This window comes from Convolutriloba macropyga, chromosome 2 (assembly GCF_964194025.1).
Source record: "Convolutriloba macropyga chromosome 2, txConMacr16.3, whole genome shotgun sequence".
NCBI classification, from domain to species: Eukaryota; Metazoa; Xenacoelomorpha; order Acoela; family Convolutidae; genus Convolutriloba; species Convolutriloba macropyga.
Genome location: NC_134469.1, coordinates 64,746,413 through 64,768,697, shown reverse-complemented (window position 1 = coordinate 64,768,697; position 22,285 = coordinate 64,746,413). Strand labels below are relative to the sequence as shown.

Here is a 22,285-nt window from a genome sequence, read left to right as displayed (position 1 = left end):
ATTAGAATTGAGTTTAGTTTTAAGGCTATTACTTATCGACACAGCAATAAAGTTCGTCATGTAAGTTCTTCTTTCGTTCTTTGAAACTTTAGTAAAAAAAACTTAAGTTTCTTGATGTTTCTTTGAAACCATCACAGTATTTTTTTTAAAAAATTGAAACATTGATTGCAACTTTTCAGAGAAATAAATTACCCAGAATTCTTAATGACTGGTTTTAGACTTTTTGTAGGGTGCCTGTATTTGGACTATTTTCATAAATAATCTAATGCCCGCGCACGTATAACTCGTCGCGAGCGAACAGCAATCAGTAGATACGCATTAAAAGGCATCATAATCTTACTGAGTCATCACTTTCAATTTTACAAATCCTATCGCCAAATTTTCTCAAAAAACTTTGCCTCAAAGGTTAGGATTTTTAAAGCAAAAACTAAGCTTCACGCTTGTCAATAACAAAAGCTCGACCACCTTCTTTTGTGCAAATATAACTACTAAATTCAAATCCAAGTTTTTGAGTCACTATCGGCTATTTTAATGTTTTCATTTTTCTTCTGGAAGACACTGCTATCTCTAGTTTTACATAAACATATCAAACAAAAGGGGGCAAAATATACTTCAGCGATACTCTTCCAGTTTTTATTTCTTTCCCAAACTTTTTTTATAGTATCCATGAGCTAAATTTAGAGTTGAGATTGTTCATTTTTTACAATACTGTTCAAGCTCTGATTTCTTATGACAATTTTTAATTGAGAATTTGAAAAAGCGGAACTTGCAGGAAATGATTTTTTCCAAAAACCACTTTATTGCTCTCTCAGAATAATCTCTGAACGAACTCCAACTTCTAATCTCTTGCTTTCTAAATTTGTACACATCCACTGATCAGAAAATTTGTCTAACAATTTATTTTGAAAGAGGCACAAAAATGCTAAAGATACTAAATGCCTATATCCAAATTCAAAATAAATGTCCTCAAAGTCTGAAACCGAAATCAGAATTGAGTTAGTTGAAGAAAATTGCTAAAATAAATGTTAAGATATTTTTGGCGCATATTGGGCCAGCCAAATGGAGTAAGTAATCATAGTAATTAATACTTTCTACAACATAAAAATATATACATAAACGAAAATTCATTCAGATTAATCAATTTTAAAACGATTGCATCGAGACATGCCGCGGTTGATACAAATTGCTATACAACTAGCTTTAAACTATCCACTACATTACACTGATACTGTCTAAGGGGTTGACAGAGGGTCAAAAATATGGGCGAAAGGATAAAAAGCAAAAAGATGAATTTTTTAGGGCAAAATACGACCACAGCAGGGATTGTTCTAAAAAAACAAGCACTACGACAAAAACCAAACTTATCCTCAATGCATTTTTGCTCAAGGCAAAATTATCAAGTTTTTGCCCAAAATGTGAGCATAATACATTTGGCATTGCCCAAAACTGTGGTAGTCAGCGTGTAAGCCATTAGCTGTGTCCGCTTGATTAGTTAGCTAGTTAACCAGGTAATCCTCTAAGAAGTCATCGCATTCAGAAACTTGATAGTGTGGACCTCAACTTAAAATTTGCTTCAAAAACCTGTTAAAATTTGTGATAATAAAAGTTGAAACTAATCTTTGGCCAAAAAACATTTTTCAGTAACTCAATTTTAGCCAAGTTTTTTGGTACAAATTTTCTGAAAAACTTGAATAATGACAATAAATGTCAAATATAAAATTGAAAAAAAAATAAAAGTTTTGTAAAAATTCCATAAGTCGTGGTGTCGAAATCTTGAAAAACATTTCATTACATCTTGAAACTATGCAATAACCTATTGTAGAACCCTAGATGGGGTTCTGTGGGTCTCGAGGATAGAAAAACAAAAAAAAACATGACAAAAAATTTCAAAGAAATTGCTAAATGTAGTGATAATAAAAAGTTAAAAACTAATCCATAGCCATTCAGATTAATCAATTTTAAAACTATTGCATCGAGACATGCCGGAGTTGATGCAAATTGTTATACAACTAGCTTTAAACATTTCACTACATTACACTGATACTATCTAGGGGGTTAAGACAAGGGGTAGACGAAAAAATGGGCAAATAGATAAAAAGTAAAAAAATAATCTCTTTTAGGGCAAAATACGACCACAGCAGGGAATTTTCTCAAAAAAAGAAGCAATTCGACAAAAACCAAATTTACTCTCGATGTATTCTTGCTCACAAAGCAGAATTATCCATTTTTTGCCAAAATATGAGCATAGTACATTTGGTAGTGCCCAAAAAGTGTGGCAGACACTGTAAAAGCAATTAGCTGTGACCACTTGATTAGTTAGCTAGTTAACCAGGTAATCCTCTAAGAATTCATCGCACTCACAAACCTGATAGTGTGGTCCTTAGCTTAAAATTTGCTGCAAAAACCTGCTAAAATTTGAGATAAAACTTGAAAATTAATCTGTGGCCAAAAACATTTTTCATTAACTTATTATCAAACCCTAACGGAGATTTTTTGCAAAAATTTTCTGTATAAATTTTCTGAAAAACCTGAGTAATGAAAACAAATGTCAAAAATAAAATTCAAAGAAAACTGCAAGTTTTGTAAAAAATGCTTAAATTCGTGTTGTCAAAATCTTGAAAAACATTTCATTACATCTTGAAATTATATAATAACCTAATGTAAAATCCTAGATGAGGTTCTGTGGGTCTCGAGGATAGAAAAACGTAAAACATGACAAAAACAATTGCTTGTTGACCACAAACACAATTGCCAGTGCTTCCCGGTCTATGTTCGATTAGTTTTGCTCCGCTGAAGTCAATTTTCTCGATACATATGACTGGATTTCCTTCTTGCGAAAGAACCCCGCCAATGGCCTTTTCAGAGGCGGCAGTAGTAACTGTTGCTTCTTTTTGTAGACTATATGGCTGTACTAGTGGGTTAGCACTTAATTCATTTTTTGTCTTCAAAGGCTTTTTGTTGCATTTTGCCCCACGAGAAATCGCTATTTCTCATGTTATTTAAGGGTAGCATTTTTGTTGCAAAATCAAGAATCATTCTTCCGTAAAAATTAGCTAGCCCAACAAATGATTCGAGTTGTTTGTTGTTAGTTGGTGCTTTTGCATTTTTTATTTTTACAACAAGTTTGGGATCTGGTGCTATTCCCTCCTTTGAATTGGAATATCCCAAAAAGCTAAAGCTATCGGCTGGTTTTGAGTTAGATTTTCTCTCATTAATAGGAAAAAATTTTCTCACGTAGTCGACTCTTCACAGCAAGCATTCTCTTGTCGAACTGCTCCTTGGTAGTTCCATACAGCAAAACATCGTCTTGAAAGATCACAACACGTTTGATTTCTTTGAGTGTTGATTCGATGCAATTCTGGAAGATTGCAGAAGAGTTTTTCAATCCCTGAGGTAGTCGGCACATCTCCCTGAGATGTGCTGATTGTGCATATATCTTTTGCTTCTTCGTCAAGTTCAATTTGATAGTAGGCATCTGAGAGGTCAATTTTGCCGAAGTATGAGGCCCCATGTAGGTTGTGGAAGATCGTCTCCATGTCTGGTATTGGGTAGTCCTCATCCATGACCTTGCCCTTGATGTGCACTTTCAAGTCCACCCAAATTCTCAGTTCTCCACTCTTCTTTCCCTGTCACGTCACTGGAGATGCATTAGTGACTCCTCCTGGCTGTACCGGTTCAAGCACTGCTAGTTGTTTTTGCGTGAACATGCTCCTGTTCCACTCAACGTCACAAGTAAGTGATCCCAGAAGCGTTAATTGATGACCATAATAAGCTTCGAGATGTCTTATCTTACCATCCAACTGAGGTTTACCAAGCTCAGTCCATATTTTTGATGATATCACTGTGCCATCTGCACCTGTGCCTACCTGCATTTTTACTTTGCAGTTATTTATGAGATATATTCCCATGTCACCGACATGATAAAGATTTGTTCTTTAGTATAAAACATTCCCATCTCCGATGCTGGAGATGCTTTCTCTGAAAAAAACATTTTCTTCTTCGCAAAAGTTATTCTGTTTATTTTACTTACATGAATTTGGTTGGGGTTTGCTTCTACACACTTTTGAGAAGTGTCCCACCTTTTCACAGGTGTTGCATTTTTTTTAGCACCGGACAGGGTCTACTAGAGTGTGGCTTACCTCCACACCTAGTGCACATGCTGCTGATTTTATTAGCCGTAATTTTTTCATTTGGTTTTCGAAAGGTCTTTTTGAAGTTGAACCCAACATCTTCTTTCACAGCAAAGGGTTTATTACCTGATGAAGAACTTCCAAAAGCCATTGCTTGACTTCTGAACTGTAAGCTCTCGGTCATTTCAGTAACCGACATTGCTGGTTTTGCTTTAATACCGTCTAGTAGTCTAAGTTTTGCTTCAGGGTCCCTCAAACCTGAGATAAACTATATTTTTACCAACTCCTCATCGGGGTTGGCCGCTGTTTTTAGTTTTTCGAAGTCACAATAGCGTGCTTCTTCTCTAAGACGTGCCAAGAAGTCGTCGTTTGACTCCCCTACACCTTGTATTACGGACAGAAGTTTAGTCCTTTCTGCCGTTACTACTCTCTCTTTAGGAGAAATATAATTTTGAATCGCCAATCTGATGTCTTTATACGGAGTATCTATCAAATTCCTAGGACTCATTAGGCTCCTAAGTTGAATAATTGCATCTTGCCGGCACATACTAAGGAAGAGATTGGTTACCTGTAGGTCCTGTACAGTACCATCGGTGTTAACCTTGTCCTCTTTCTTCTCTGCGCGATATTTCGCCATTAAAGACAATCCACGCAATAGCTGATTCTGCGTTCTGTAGATCCAAAATTTGTCTGTCTGTAGCTGGTCTGGACACCATTGTCGTGGTCGATAACACGGGTCAAAGAATTCAATAAGTTGAATTTTAAATCAATTTTTGAACTGAAAATATACAAAAATTAGATTGTGTTTATAGGGGTTATCTATGCGAAAATATACAGAGAAAATTTAGATTAGCTAAAAATATTTTACATGATTGGTATGTGATTAGATCTTAACTCCGAATCCCGGAGGTGATTTTCTATTTTCATCAACATTTCATGAGAATCATATATGGCTTGGGTACAATCGAGTTCATTAGTTGGAGGTCGGTGGATGTTTGAATCAGGTTTCTGTTGGTGGGTTTACTTCTGACATATGATTGATAGGTCAATAAGATAATGATAGCGCCAAATTAAAATTAGAATTGAGTTTAGTTTTAAGGCTATTACTTATCGACACAGCAATAAAGTTCGTCATGTAAGTTCTTCTTTCGTTCTTTGAAACTTTAGTAAAAAAAACTTAAGTTTCTTGATGTTTCTTTGAAACCATCACAGTATTTTTTTTAAAAAATTGAAACATTGATTGCAACTTTTCAGAGAAATAAATTACCCAGAATTCTTAATGACTGGTTTTAGACTTTTTGTAGGGTGCCTGTATTTGGACTATTTTCATAAATAATCTAATGCCCGCGCACGTATAACTCGTCGCGAGCGAACAGCAATCAGTAGATACGCATTAAAAGGCATCATAATCTTACTGAGTCATCACTTTCAATTTTACAAATCCTATCGCCAAATTTTCTCAAAAAACTTTGCCTCAAAGGTTAGGATTTTTAAAGCAAAAACTAAGCTTCACGCTTGTCAATAACAAAAGCTCGACCACCTTCTTTTGTGCAAATATAACTACTAAATTCAAATCCAAGTTTTTGAGTCACTATCGGCTATTTTAATGTTTTCATTTTTCTTCTGGAAGACACTGCTATCTCTAGTTTTACATAAACATATCAAACAAAAGGGGGCAAAATATACTTCAGCGATACTCTTCCAGTTTTTATTTCTTTCCCAAACTTTTTTTATAGTATCCATGAGCTAAATTTAGAGTTGAGATTGTTCATTTTTTACAATACTGTTCAAGCTCTGATTTCTTATGACAATTTTTAATTGAGAATTTGAAAAAGCGGAACTTGCAGGAAATGATTTTTTCCAAAAACCACTTTATTGCTCTCTCAGAATAATCTCTGAACGAACTCCAACTTCTAATCTCTTGCTTTCTAAATTTGTACACATCCACTGATCAGAAAATTTGTCTAACAATTTATTTTGAAAGAGGCACAAAAATGCTAAAGATACTAAATGCCTATATCCAAATTCAAAATAAATGTCCTCAAAGTCTGAAACCGAAATCAGAATTGAGTTAGTTGAAGAAAATTGCTAAAATAAATGTTAAGATATTTTTGGCGCATATTGGGCCAGCCAAATGGAGTAAGTAATCATAGTAATTAATACTTTCTACAACATAAAAATATATACATAAACGAAAATTCATTCAGATTAATCAATTTTAAAACGATTGCATCGAGACATGCCGCGGTTGATACAAATTGCTATACAACTAGCTTTAAACTATCCACTACATTACACTGATACTGTCTAAGGGGTTGACAGAGGGTCAAAAATATGGGCGAAAGGATAAAAAGCAAAAAGATGAATTTTTTAGGGCAAAATACGACCACAGCAGGGATTGTTCTAAAAAAACAAGCACTACGACAAAAACCAAACTTATCCTCAATGCATTTTTGCTCAAGGCAAAATTATCAAGTTTTTGCCCAAAATGTGAGCATAATACATTTGGCATTGCCCAAAACTGTGGTAGTCAGCGTGTAAGCCATTAGCTGTGTCCGCTTGATTAGTTAGCTAGTTAACCAGGTAATCCTCTAAGAAGTCATCGCATTCAGAAACTTGATAGTGTGGACCTCAACTTAAAATTTGCTTCAAAAACCTGTTAAAATTTGTGATAATAAAAGTTGAAACTAATCTTTGGCCAAAAAACATTTTTCAGTAACTCAATTTTAGCCAAGTTTTTTGGTACAAATTTTCTGAAAAACTTGAATAATGACAATAAATGTCAAATATAAAATTGAAAAAAAAATAAAAGTTTTGTAAAAATTCCATAAGTCGTGGTGTCGAAATCTTGAAAAACATTTCATTACATCTTGAAACTATGCAATAACCTATTGTAGAACCCTAGATGGGGTTCTGTGGGTCTCGAGGATAGAAAAACAAAAAAAAACATGACAAAAAATTTCAAAGAAATTGCTAAATGTAGTGATAATAAAAAGTTAAAAACTAATCCATAGCCATTCAGATTAATCAATTTTAAAACTATTGCATCGAGACATGCCGGAGTTGATGCAAATTGTTATACAACTAGCTTTAAACATTTCACTACATTACACTGATACTATCTAGGGGGTTAAGACAAGGGGTAGACGAAAAAATGGGCAAATAGATAAAAAGTAAAAAAATAATCTCTTTTAGGGCAAAATACGACCACAGCAGGGAATTTTCTCAAAAAAAGAAGCAATTCGACAAAAACCAAATTTACTCTCGATGTATTCTTGCTCACAAAGCAGAATTATCCATTTTTTGCCAAAATATGAGCATAGTACATTTGGTAGTGCCCAAAAAGTGTGGCAGACACTGTAAAAGCAATTAGCTGTGACCACTTGATTAGTTAGCTAGTTAACCAGGTAATCCTCTAAGAATTCATCGCACTCACAAACCTGATAGTGTGGTCCTTAGCTTAAAATTTGCTGCAAAAACCTGCTAAAATTTGAGATAAAACTTGAAAATTAATCTGTGGCCAAAAACATTTTTCATTAACTTATTATCAAACCCTAACGGAGATTTTTTGCAAAAATTTTCTGTATAAATTTTCTGAAAAACCTGAGTAATGAAAACAAATGTCAAAAATAAAATTCAAAGAAAACTGCAAGTTTTGTAAAAAATGCTTAAATTCGTGTTGTCAAAATCTTGAAAAACATTTCATTACATCTTGAAATTATATAATAACCTAATGTAAAATCCTAGATGAGGTTCTGTGGGTCTCGAGGATAGAAAAACGTAAAACATGACAAAAACTTGAAAATTGAACAGAAAAAATTGAAAATTAGTATAAAATTGCGTGTTTTTAGCGATCGGTTGATCGAACGTAGCCACGGTGGGGGGTGGTGCACTGTGAGGTCTGATGGAGAGGGAGGGTGTGGGCAACAGTGGGATGGGTTGAAAAGCGCGGTGCGGGGGGTTGGGCGCAATAGTGCCGGGGGGTCAACAATGGTGGTGTTTTCAACCCTTCCTCTCTTCCGCCCTTCACACAAGTAAAACAGTTTGAGCTGAAAGGCTCTAAGAGCACTTAATGCCCGCTGGTCGCTACCTGTTTATCCCGTTTATGAGGACGAAAAGTCAAACGCTTCAGACGAAAAATCGTTCAAGCGAAAAATCGTTTCCATTCAGCAAATTGCTTTGTAGTGTGTTTATCAGGATTGCATGTTCCCAGTTTCTGCAATTTTTTCAAAATGAAACATTGATTGCAAATTTTCGGAGAAACAAATTACCCAGAAATCTTAATGGCAGGTTTTAGACTATTTTGTAGGGTGCCTATATTTGGACTATTTTTATACATAATCTAATGCCCGCGCACGTATAACTCGTCGCGAGCAAGCAGCACTTAGTAAAAACGCATTAAAAGGCATCATAATATTACTGCGTCATTACTTTCAATCTTACAAATGCCACCGCCAAAGCTTCCCAATGAAACTTTGCCTCAAAGGTTAAGATTTTTGAAGCGAAAACTAAGCTTCACGCTTGTCAATATCGACAGCTCGACCAACTTCTTTTGTGCAAATATAACTACTAAATTCAAATCCAAGTTTTTGAGTCACTATTGGTTATTTTAATGTTTTAGTTTTTCTTCTGGAAGACACTGCTATCTCTATAGTTTTACATAAACATATCAAACAAAAGGGGGCAAAATATACTTCAGCGATACTTTTCCAGTTTTTATTTCTTTCCCCAATTTTTTTATAGTCGCCATGAGCTAAATTTAGAGTTGAGATCGTTCATTTTTTTCAATACTGTTCAAGCTCTGATTTCTTTTGAGAATTTTTGAGAATTAGAAAAAGCCGAACTTGCAGGTAATGATTTTTTCCAAAACCACTTTCTTGCTCTCTCAGAATAATCTCTGACCGAACTCCACTTTCTAATTTCTTCCTATCTAATTTTGTACACATCCACTGATCAAAAAATTTTACTAACATTTAATTTTGAAAGATGCACACAAATGCTAAAGATACTAAATGCATAAATCCAAATTCAAAATTAATGTCCTCAAAGTCTGAAACCGAAATCAGAATTGAGTTAGTTGAAGCAAATTGCTAAAATAAATATTAAGATAATTTTCTCACATTGGGCCAGCCAAATGAAGTAGGTAATCATAGTAATTAATACTTTCTACGACATAAAAATATTTACATAAACGAAAATTCATTCAGATTAATCAATTTTAAAACGATTGCATCGAGACATGCCGGGGTTGATACAAATTGTTATACAACTAGCTTTAAACATTGCACTACATTACATTGATACTATCTAAGGGGTTAAGACAAAGGGTAGACAAAAATATGGGCGAATAGATAAAAGCAAAAACTTTTTTAGGGCATCATACGACCACAGCAGGTATTGTTCTAAAAAAGAAGCACTCCGACAAACACCTAACTTATTCTCAATGCATTTTTGCTCACAAGGCAGAATTATCAAGTTTTTGCCCAAAATGTGAGCATAGTACATTTGGCATTGGCTAAAAAACTGTGGCAGACAGTGAGAAAGCCATTAGCTGTGACCGCTTGATTAGTTAGCTAGTTAACCAAGTAATCCTCTAAGAAGTCATCGCATTCAGAAACTTGATAGCGTGGACCTCAGCCACACCTTTCCCTCTTTGTTCAACCACAGCTGAACAACTAGTAGTCATAACTTCTATCCCGGGAACCAAATATTTTCATCGCTTTCTTGCGCTGCCACAGAAGCCGTAAATTTTATGCAAAGATATCACACTTTTATTTGTTGGCGAAAGAAATTCAAAGTAACACAAAAAGAATTGGGGAACATCGAAGTGTCGCAAGGTCACAGTGAACGTCGCATGTTCTGGTCGAAAATTAAAGTAAAGCACAAAAATTAGAAAGAATAACAAATACTCATGCGGCAAATATGATAATGCATGCAAAATTGTGTTATGCAATTCCCCAGGTTTCAGAATTGAGCTCTAAGTTCAAATAAGTCCGTGGCGCGGATGTGAGTTGCTGTTCTATCATAGCTATCAATTTGAATCGCCTTGTAAAGCTTTATCAGTAGGGATTTTGAAATGCAGATTCAGTTGATGAGCAGTCTCATCGTTTCTGGTTCTAATGTAAAGAGACAGACAGAGTTCTGGTTCGTATAGTCGGCTTCCAATAATTAGGCACCGCAACCTCCACAACCACCGCATCCCCCACATCCACCACACCCTGAAACCAAAAAACAAATTTTCACAAACTGTCCTCTCTTCCACGCATTAACAATTGTACCACATGGCTGCTACCAATTTTTCAGCTGGAGTCCATACTCGTCATGCCATAAAAAGCAGCAAAATTCACTTGAAAGTGAGTACACGATAGCTGAAGATTGCCAGAACATAGCAGCGATAGCGAATTCTCAGTTTTAACTAATAGAGCTGATCTATCATATTTTGATATAGATTTTCCACAACTGATGTGTCGTTTCCGTAAATAATCAAGGAGCCCGTGAATAATCTTTAGAGGGAGGTGTCCGTAGTTGACCAAAAATCCCTCAATTAAGCTGAGCAGAAGTCATTTTGAAAGAGATGAAAGTCATTTTGCGACTGAGTCCAAAAATTTATTCACGCGGATTAACTAAAAACTGACTCCAATAAGAGTAGTAAATGACATCGCACACACAACTGTTGAAATTGCAGGAACAAATGGAATAAAAAAAAACAGTTCTGAAGTGTGTGACGTCATTTGGCCGTAAAAAAATTAACGAAGTAAAAAATAGCAGGACAAGTCCTGGCCTACAATTCAAAAGAATTTTCATTGACTAAACAAAACGGACAAAGGATTGGAAAAGCTATTTAGAAAAACACGTGGGGGGTCGAACTCTAAGAAATGCCCTTCACACCATGATCTCCGCCCCTCAGCTGGACGAGAAGGGGTCCTTACAGCTGGGTTGGAAGAAACTGGACGGGCGGGGGGTTGGGGATGAAAGAGGGGGTCAAACTTTTAAGACTAAGAACAGTCTTTTTTTAAGACTAAGAACAGCCCTTCACATCGTGAAATTGCCTAAAAACAGTTTCTGCGAAAAGCATACTTGGAGACTAGTGAGTTAAGGGATCTAAGTGCACTTAATGCCCGTTGGGCGCTACCTGTTTATCCCGTTTTTGAGGACGAAAAGTCAAATGGGTCAGACGAGAAATTGGGCAAGCAGAAATCGCATTAAGACCGACAGGACTAATATAATTGCTAAAAACTTTGTTTGAGGGCAATTAAAAAGAAAATAATTACCCAGCCATTCCAGAATAACACAAAACAAAAATTTTCGGCTCACCTTGATTCAGCATGAATACACTATGAAGTATGAAACCACAGTTTATTCCGCAAAAAACACATAAAACGTAAAAAGCAAAAATTTTATAAGAAACATATCTTGTAATGTTGAAAAACCAAAATTTTAAAGAGCTGACAAAAATTGAAAAACTTAAGAGGCTGAGAAAATTCAGAACATTACCGGTCACAAAAGTCCAGAACTCCACAATTAACTCGACACAAAGGAAAATGAAGAGAATTTCGGACAAAATTGCGAGTACAAATATAGGTCCCCAAAAAACTAAAACCTTATCAATTTTGGTATCACAGCATTTCAACATTAAGTGCATATTTCTCTCATTTCAGAGAAATCGTTGATGCAACAAAATTCAATCCATTGCAATATCTAAATTTATCAGAAAACAAAGGAAAGATCAAAACTGCAGAACAACTATCGACATTATCAACCGACTAACGTCGCATGAATTGCTCTCGAACATCAGGCGAGGTAATTTATTATGGGCATAGAAAAGACCAAAACTTTTACAATAATTGCCCAAATTTCGTTCGAGAGTAATTAAAACTATCAATCATTTCGAAAGAGTAATTCAAACTAATTCTAAGTTTAGTATTGTTAAAAACCGTAGCGAACAAAAAATGACAAAGAAAAAACAACCGACTAACGTCGGAGGAATTGCTCTCGAACGAATCACGGGAGCTCGGATCTGACGCAGAGTGCTTTAGTGGGGGTGGGGCTAAATAAATTCATCAAGGTTGGCTTCAAATGAAGTCATTAGAGGCTATTATAAATATATCACTAAATCCTCTAACAAAATTAAAGTGAAAACAACTTGGCACACTTTTCATTTCACTTTTAGCCGTGAACTGCCACCACTTGACTTGAACTGCTGACAATTGTGAATGAGAGAGAAACATAGATCATGAAAAACGAAAAAGTCAAGGGCGTAAGTCATTCAAAACGTCAAAACGGTCAATTTTGCTTTAAAAGACCAACGTGTTTTCAATAAGTGCTTCAAACTACGCCCAAAGGTAATAGAAAATGGTGGTTAATGGTGGAAAGTGAAGCTAGACATACTCTAAAAAATGGTGAGATAACATCTTCAATTCTTCTAAAAATTGATTTTGTTAAAAAAAAAGTGTAAACATAGCCGGCAAAAAAATTCCATGGAGCTAAAAAAACTAAAGAAAACAGATAGACAGATTGACCACCAGTCCTTTAATAAACCACTAGACTTTTTGGGTTAGACTCGTTCTGTCATTTTAATGAGACACATACGCTCTAGAAAGAAAAAACCCTAAAAAGCTTTTTCAAAATTAATGTTCGAAATAAAAAAACTCAAGACTGTAATACTCAAGAATTAGGGTATATACATTTGGCACTACTTTGATGCTCACTATTGAACTTTCACTAATTCATAAAATTTAAAGTTCATTAAGTGAGTTAAGAAGTCATTTTTTTGAGTCAGGTAAGTAACGAAATTGACCTAAAAGCAGAACAATTGACGTCACGCACACAAATTTTAACTGCTAAGCAGTGGAAGTCACTGAAATCGAAAAAGTCACGATGTCCCCAATGATTTCCATGATAAGATTCGACTCTTCAACTTCTAGTTTTCTAGCCTTGTTAGTAATTAAACCAAATAAAAAACTGAAAATGCAAAATTCGAAAGAAAAGTTTCCACATTTCAGTGAAAAACCGCTCAAAACCATTTTTGTCTCTGGAGCTCTGTTTCGAGCGGTTTGCAAGAGTTAAAATCCATCTGCAAGAGTTAAAAAGTTTTACTGGCCAGTAAAGATCATTAAACTCAGAGGACAAAAATATTAAAAAATTATAAAAACAAATGCATATTTGACTATCTAGTATCACAATTTCAAGCCTTAAATAGTTTCACTGGCACATAAAGATCCATAAACTTAAGAACATAATTTTAAGAACTTAATTAGGAACATAAGAAAACTAAGAATTTAATTAAGAACATAATTATCAAACTCGAAAAATTGAAAATCATCAAAAAATTGCTAAAAATCGAGTCATTAAAAGATTGATAACCATTCCATTAACTCTAGAAAATATGATGCAGTTAATTATTAAACATCGGAGGAGGTCCCTGGACCTCTGGTTCCAGAAAAAATCAAAAAGTTCAAAAACAATAAAAAAAATTGCAAATATTAATTCGTGATATTAAAATCTGGTAAAATCTTGAAAAACATTACATTACATCTAAGAACTATGCAGTAAACTATTATCAAACCCTAGAGGAGGTTCCTTGACTCTTGAGGCTGGAGAAATATAAACAACCAAATTTCAAAAAATTTGAAAAAACTATTCCATGGCCAATAAATAAATTTCAGCAGCTTATTACCAAGCCCTAAAAGAGGTTCTCTGAAAAGTTTTGTCAGAAAAATGCTAAATTTCGAGATGTTAAAATCTTGAAAAACATTCCATTTCAATAATAAATTACACAGTAACCTATTATGTAACCCCACAGGAAGCTCCTTGGCTCTTGACTTGAGGCTGGAGAACTCTAGAACGTCCCACGTTCAAAAAAATTGAAAAAATGCCATTTTTATTTTAAAAAAACTGCAAAAATTTGTGACATGAAAAAGTTGAGAACTAATCCATGGCCAATAAAAATTTGTCAGTTAATTATTAACAAACCGCTAAGGAGGTTTTTTTGGCCCCTGGGTCTGGAAAGACCTGAATAGGGAAAAATAAAGGTCAAGAATTTGAAAACTGCAAGTTTTGTTTTAAAAAATTGCAAATATGAAAACGTTGAAAACCATTCCATTACCACTAGAAACTGTGCAGTAATCTGTTATCAAACCCTAGAGGAGGTTCCTTTACACCTAGGGCTGAAAAAACTAAAAAAATGACAATTTTTAAAAAGATTTAAAAAATTGTGAAAACTGTTATAAACTTGGGGTGTTTTTGTTTGGATTACCAAAACATATCGCTCCTAAAAAGGTCATAAAAAGTACTTATGTCTTGCAAAATACCTTTATCAACTTTAACCAGCCTCAATTTTACACTGGTCTAACAAAAAATTTGAAGAATGACAAAGAAAAACGAAAAATTGCAACATTTTGGGCTCAAAAACTCCTTAGCATGACCATTTAACCTTAAACTAAGGCGTTCCATTAGCTTCATCACACTAAGCACTTGAAAGACTATTAAACGCGGCTAAGGGCCTCTAATGGAACTTAATTACCGTTGGGCGCTACCTGTTTATCCCGTTTTCAAGGACGAAAAGTAAATGAACCAGAAGAAGAATTGATCAAGCAAAAAAAAAGACCAACAGGACTAAGATAATTGTTAAACTTCGTTTGAGAGCAATTAATCAAAATAAGGCCAATAATAGATCCGCTGAGCTATCCCAGATATGAAACATGAGTTTTCTGTTTTAAACCACTTTTTAAACACTATCATTTGAGCCCAATTCTATAACACTCAATATACACGAATAACGTCGGGCTAATTGCTCTCAAATGACTTTCGAGCAAGTTTGTCAGTATCTAGCTTGCGCGAGTTCGCCAGTATCTAGCTGCGACTTAGTTTTAGCTAAATTAAAGGGGGGTGTGAGCATGGGGGAGGGGACAGCGCGAGGGTGAAGGAATTGAGCGTGCGGGGTTACGTGTGGAATACGGAGGATGGGCTCACACAATGATTTTAGGTCTCCTAACAGTTTTGGTGAATCGCATCTTTAGCAGCTAGTAAGCCGTAAGGCTCTAAGACAACTTAATGCCACCGGATTCAGCTGTTTATCTCGTTCTTGAGGACAAAACGTCGAATGGCCAGAAAAAACAGAAAAACTAACAAAAATTGAACAGAATAAAAATGGCCTGAGAAGACCCGCAGGACTATTATAATTGCTACAAACTTCATTTGAGAGCAATTACTAACCAAAAGTTGAGCAAACTTAGTGGAGTTACAGCTAACTACACGAAGCAGAAGTTGATTCAACGTCAATTTACTCACTTTCGCTTTAAGTCCGACGACGCCAGAACAGTATTTCCAGTAAAAAGAAAATCAATTCTCCTCTAAGAGTTGTAATGCAAAACCAAAAGAAGGCCATTAATAGCTCCGCTCAGCCATCCCAAAACTTCATTTGAGAGCAATTAACACCTAAAAAATTTTAACTCCGGCACGGCAAAATTTTACACCGAAAACCGATTTCAGTCTCGTCTTAATTGTAGATAATTCTCCATAAATATATCTTAACGCAAAAAAAAACAGTGCATTAATAGATTTCGTGAAAAATTCAATAAAAATTCGTGACGATTGAGCGGGGGTAAATGAAAGATTCATTTAGATAACGTTTAGCTTAGCTTGGAGCTTGAGGAAATTGTATGCCCAGAAAAATGTGATAAAACAACCAGAAACCACTAAAAGGGTAGCTGATTTAGCTCTTAAAAGATGAAGCGAGATAACTAAATTTTTGCAGGAAAAACAACCGATTAAATAATAGTGAAATGTTTGAAAAAAATCCGGTTAATTGCCCCCACTTTTATTGTGATTTGAAGAAGCAAAGCAGAATGATTGAGCTAAGAAGTTTTTTCTTGAAGTGTCAGAAGTGTTCAAATTAGTGTGCAGTATTCGTGTTCAACAAGATAATTATCTTCAATTTAGCTTCAGATTAAACAGAAAAAAGTTACCAGCAGATTACCGGAAGAGCAGCCATTGATGTCAACAACGCCCATTAGTAATGAAAAAAAACAAGAAAGAAAATGAAAAAAATTAGTAATGACAAAAAAGTCCAAACTATTTAAATGTCTTTCCGTAATACTTCTACATAGGTTCCGACAAGAATTATAGCTATTGATACAAAAGTTTCTACAGGACAGAGCACAGAAGGCAAATTTCGGAAACATTGATATTTCGGAACATGAAATGCCGAAAAACTTCTGCACTCTCAAGATGAATCGTAAAACAGGCATCATGTGTCGAATTTTCAAAGCTAGTCTTTGGAAGCAAGCTAAAACAAAGACGGCAGATTACCGGTAAAAAGCCACCGTTGACCCCACTAACCCAGGCTTTATTGGTTTATCCAGTTTCCTTTGATTTCTTAGTTTGACTTTGAATGTTCTCGTAAATTTGGTTGTTTTTGTTTGGAATACCAGAACATATCGCTCCTAAAAAGGTCATAAAAAGTACTTATGTCTTGCAAAATACCTTTATCAACTTTAACCAGCCTCAATTTTATACTGGTCTAACAAAAAATTTGAAGAATGACAAAGAAAAACGAAAAATTGAATCATTTTGGGCTCAAAAACTCCTTAGCATGACCATTTATCCTTAAACTAAGGCGTTCCATTAGCTTCATCACACTAAGCACTTGAAGGACTATTAAACGCGGCTAAGGGCCTCTAATGAAACTTAATTACCGCTGGGCGCTACCTGTTTATCCCGTAAATGAAAGATTCATTTAGATAACGTTTAGCTTAGCTTGGAGCTTGAGGAAATGGTATGCCCAGAAAAATGTGATAAAACAACCAGAAACCACTAAAAGGCTAGCTGACTTAGCTCTTAAAAGATGAAGCGAGATAACTAAATTTTTGCAGGAAAAACAACCGATTAAAGAATAGTGAAATGTTTGAAAAAAATCCGGTTAATTGCCCCCACTTTCATTGTGATTTGAAGAAGCAAAGCAGAATGATTGAGCTAAGAAAATTTTTCTTGAAATGTCAGAAGTGTTCTAAATTAGTGTGCAGTATTCGTGTTCAACAAGATAATTATCTTCAATCTAGCTTCAGATTAAACAGAAAAAAGTTACCAGCAGATTACCGGAAGAGCAGCCATTGATTTCAACAACGCCCATTAGTAATGAAAAAAAACAGAAAGAAAATGAAAAAATTAGTAATGACAAAAAAGTCCAAACTATTTAGATGTCTTTCCGTAATACTTCTACATAGGTTCCGACAAGAATTATAGCTATTGATACAAAAGTTTCTACAGGACAGAGCACAGAAGGCAAATTTCGGAAACATTGATATTTCGGAACATGAAATGCCGAAAAACTTCTGCACTCTCAAGATGAATCGTAAAACAGGCATCATGTGTCGAATTTTCAAAGCTAGTCTTTGGAAGCAAGCTAAAACAAAGACGGCAGATTACCGGTAAAAAGCCACCGTTGACCCCACTAACCCAGGCTTTATTGGTTTATCCAGTTCCCTTTGATTTCTTTGTTTGACTTTGAATGTTCTCGTAAATTTGCTGGAAATTTTTTTGTTCACAGGGCGGTGATTTGACCAAATGTTTTTTAAAAAATTTTAAACGTTTTTTAAATGCTTTTCCGAATCAATTTCTAGTCATTTTTAGGGCTAGTTCCGTGAAAATTTTGGGAGTTGTAATTCAGGGCTAGTTCAACTATGTTTTTAAATTCTTTTTACCTTTCAATCAAGTTTTCTCTTTTTACATAGTTGAACTAGCCCTGATATACAATTCCCAGAATTTTCATTGAAAAACTAGTCTTAAAAATGACTAGGAATTGATTCAGAAAAGCATTTAAAAAAACGATTCAATTTTTTTTAAAAAGCAGTAAGTCAAACCACCGCCAAAGTCAACAAAAAAACTCAGAAACAATAAAGCAAAATTTTGTTCAAAGACTTTTCTGGCTCCACTTTGAAATTATAGTAAAAAATTCACGCCGCAAAACTACTCACTTGTTCGCTCGATTTCCTGTTTCGGCGAGACCAAACTCACTAATCCAAATGAACTTAAAAAATCATGAAATTGTGTAAACAGATCTGAGAAACATAGCCAGAAGGCTCCGGAATCAACTCGAGGTAAAACTTCACTTACACATCAACCAACCGCTAAGTGAAAACACTATTGATTTCATTATACAATTTAATTTGAAACAACAAACAGGAAACAAATCATCACAGAAAAGCAAACTATGAAAATAGTTTCAAAACTTTTCATAAGTTGTGACTCCAAACAACTTGTTTAAAATAGATTGTCTGGTATAATTTAACTGTGTTCAACAAATGAATATAAAAGCATAATCAACGATACATCTCAAAAAGGAGAAAAATCTAGCGAAAAGAAATCTGAAGGACAAAATCCAAGGAAAACCGTTAAATCTTTTTGAAACATTCCCTATAAATTACAAAGTCTCAACAATGTTCTGAATACAAATTAGGAAACAGTTTTGCTTAATCATTCAGCATCCACAGGACACCCAAAATCACTGGAAAACACTGAAAACATGAGCAAGAAGTCAAAACTTCAAAAATTGTGGAATAGATGAAGTTATTTAACAAAAATAATTGCTATCAAACCTTTAATTGTTTTCACTCCGTAAAAATGACCCTACCAACAACCCTTATTGAACAATTGAACATATCAAAATATTCTTTAAGGCAGAAAAAGCAAACTAGGCAAAAAAAAATTTGAAGCAAAAAAATTTTTAACATTAGCCTATTTTTAATTAAAACAAGCTTAAAACAAGAATTAAATCAAAAAGCCACAAAAGCAACATAGAAACCGATTTCAACGAAAAAATTACCCCACACACTAAAAATATGAAAAAGCACCAAAACTGCTAAAACGCGAGAAAACAAAAATAGGTTGAGATGCTCCCAAACGTATAGTACTTGTTAACATGGTTTACGCAAAAACTACTTTATCCGAAAAAGCAAAGTAAAAACTAAAAGAGCTGCTTCGAAAAATATTTGATATGTGTGTTAATGACGAACACAATCAGGCCGCTACAACCGACAATGCAGAGGAAATCACTTGCAGGAATTGGTGTGAGGTTCTAAGCCGCCACAAAATTGCCCATCACTATGATTACACTTTTCAGCAGCTCCAGTGATTTGTACACTTGAGACTAGTAAAGCTCTACGAGAACTGCTTAGCGATTTAACTCCCTCGTGGCATTACGTTTATCGCGTTTATGCGGACGAAAAGTCAATTGATGGGACGAAAAAATTATCAGACTAAAAGTCGAAAGTACAAAAACCAGCAGGACTAATATGATTGCTGTAAACTTCGTTCAGTCATGTATTATGTTAAGTTCGGTTTGAGGTCACTCACCTCCGCAACCACCACAACCCCCACAGCCACCGCATCCTCCACACGCTCCACAGCCCCCTGAATACTGGTTCATTTTGGTGTTATGAGGCACCCCGGCATAGTATCCAGCTGCCACAACCATCTCCAGGGAGTCCACATCGATAGAGTTTGGGTACTGGGCTTTGTCTGCTCCATCTGGCGGTCTCGGCTGACAAAGAACGTGCATCATTGCGATTGAAAAGGCCAGTGCCACGTACATACCCAGCTCGGCGTCAACTGCACCGTCTGCCACTTCAATGTGACCATTTCGCAAATTCACAGATACGTGACCTTAAAGCATTTTGTACATATACTCCAATAGTGTTTGAAAAATGTTTATATTTTTCCAGCTAACACTGAAAGGAATTATTCATTGTCATGCGTCATATTTGTTCCGTCAAAAAAGCTCGAAGGCACAAAAATAACTTCTTTTAGCCTTTACGCGCATTGGAAACTAAATATTTCGATCACTGATAAGCTACCAGCGCGTCTCTGTTACCCATTAGGTGGATCGGCTACAAAAATTTCTCAAAACAAAAACTACAATTTCGGTCAAAATATCAAAAAATTCGATTTTCACCTCGCAAAGGATGATAACCATTTGTTGAACAGTGAGTTGAACAATAAAAAAAAGATATGAAAATGCTTATTTGCTTGGAGAAAACAACAGAAAATAAGACAATTTTTGTTAACAGTTTTATAAAGCTTTGAAAAAAATTACACGTTTAACCTCGAGAGTGACAGCAGTAGAATCAATTGAATGACTAAACATTTCAGATTACAAGAAAAAAAATCAAAAAACTTCCAAAGATGTCTTTGATATCCATAGCATTGGGGGTGGGTACATTAGGGGGGTTGTTGGAGCGCCAGTGGAGGGGTTTGGGTTGGCGCAGAGTGGGGGTTGATGCTCTGGACGGAGGGGATCGAACTTTACACAATCATTTTGTGTCTTCTCAACATAAATTTAGAGGTTTGTAGAGCGACTTAATGCCCTCCGAGCGCTACCTGTTTATCCCGTTTATGCGGACAAAAAAAACAAAATCTTCAGACGCAAACCCGATCAAGCGCAAAATCGCATTAAAAACGACCACAGGACTTAAATAATTGCTACCAACAGTTTTTCGTTTCATCTAAAATATCATTTTAAACAATTTTTTGGCTTTCGGAAGCGGTGATAATGAATTTTGGTGCCGTGAGTGTAATAATTCTACAGACAGGATTCAAAAATGCTTATCATTCGATGTGAGAAAACAAATGAAATCAAAAACTCACACAATCGGTCAAATTGCTCTTAACGACACGCACGGTGTCATACTTCTGTTTCAGAATGAGAGGATACAGGGGCTAGTGTCAATACCAAAAAGCATTATAGGTGGTCACTAAGATGTTAGAACAAAATCTTTGTCGACCGAGAGACTTAGTCCCCCAAAAACGAGGACCGAGGGGACTAAGATTTTGTTCTAACGTATTTAGGGGATCAAAGGGTACGAATGTGTTGAATTTCATTTGAAATTGAAAATCAGAAAACAATTTTGCATATTCTTGAGAAAAATGTTCTTCTTAAAAATATACAGGAGTTGAAATAAACCAAACCTCTCCGTTTCCGATAGCGAAACAACCGACTATTCATAGTGGTTAGATTCAAGTGTCAGAAGTTAGATTTATAACTAAGTCTAGGACACTAAGTCTTGGCTGAAAACATTAGACTTTTCCTTCTTCAAGTATTTCAACCTTTCAAATTAAGCTTGAAGTCTTAAAGACCGATAAAATCGTACACTGGATTCTCTAAGAAACAAAAATCAAGCAGCGGGAATTTAAGATTGGGCTATATGGGTTTATACAGTTTCTATTTTTAATTTCGTTTTTCGGTATTTACAGTGTTCATTTTAGCTTGCTTTGCTGAGCAACTGCAGTCTAAAAGCACTGAGCAGAATGTGAGAAATGTGAAACTAGCCTAGGTTGAAAACATACCAGGCAGATTGCTGAAAAAATAGCCGCCGTTGATTCCAAGAACACTTATGTACAAAAACATTTTTGAAGTTCGAACTATTTTGAATTCATTCCACTGTTAGACATACTCCAGCTTGTTGAGAAGATACCTCTCCGTTTCCGATAGCGAAACAACCGACTATTCATAGTGGTTAGATTCAAGTGTCAGAAGTTAGATTTATAACTAAGTCTAGGACACTAAGTCTTGGCTGAAAACATTAGACTTTTCCTTCTTCAAGTATTTCAACCTTTCAAATTAAGCTTGAAGTCTTAAAGACCGATAAAATCGTACACTGGATTCTCTAAGAAACAAAAATCAAGCAGCGGGAATTTAAGATTGGGCTATATGGGTTTATACAGTTTCTATTTTTAATTTCGTTTTTCGGTATTTACAGTGTTCATTTTAGCTTGCTTTGCTGAGCAACTGCAGTCTAAAAGCACTGAGCAGAATGTGAGAAATGTGAAACTAGCCTAGGTTGAAAACATACCAGGCAGATTGCCGAAAAAATAGCCGCCGTTGATTCCAAGAACACTTATGTACAAAAACATTTTTGAAGTTCGAACTATTTTGAATTCATTCCACTGTTAGACATACTCCAGCTTGTTGAGAAGATACAGGGGCTAGTATAAAAACCCACAAGTATTAGAGACGGTAACTGAGACATAAAAGAACAAAATTCAAGTAGCGGGCATCTGAAATAGGGCTTTAAGGGTTTATCCCGTTTTTAATTTTAATCACCTTTGGCATTGATTCTGTTCATTTTAGATTGCTTTGCGGTGTAACTGAAGAGAAATCA

The 22,285-nt window shown here is 35.3% G+C and overlaps 1 protein-coding gene across 1 annotated transcript in view; it reads right to left on the bottom strand.

The window, feature by feature from the left end:
* Positions 1–9,088: 9,088 nt before the first annotated feature.
* The window catches only part of LOC142334969 (uncharacterized), a 67,218-nt gene continuing 54,021 nt past the window's right edge, over positions 9,089–22,285 (bottom strand). The window contains exons 5-6 of the mRNA XM_075383297.1: positions 19,482–19,790; positions 9,089–10,348 (exon numbers count right to left, since the gene is read on the bottom strand). Coding sequence (XP_075239412.1) covers positions 10,299–10,348; positions 19,482–19,790 — 359 coding nt within the window. The 3' untranslated portion in view covers positions 9,089–10,298. The remainder of the gene's footprint in view (positions 10,349–19,481; positions 19,791–22,285) is intronic.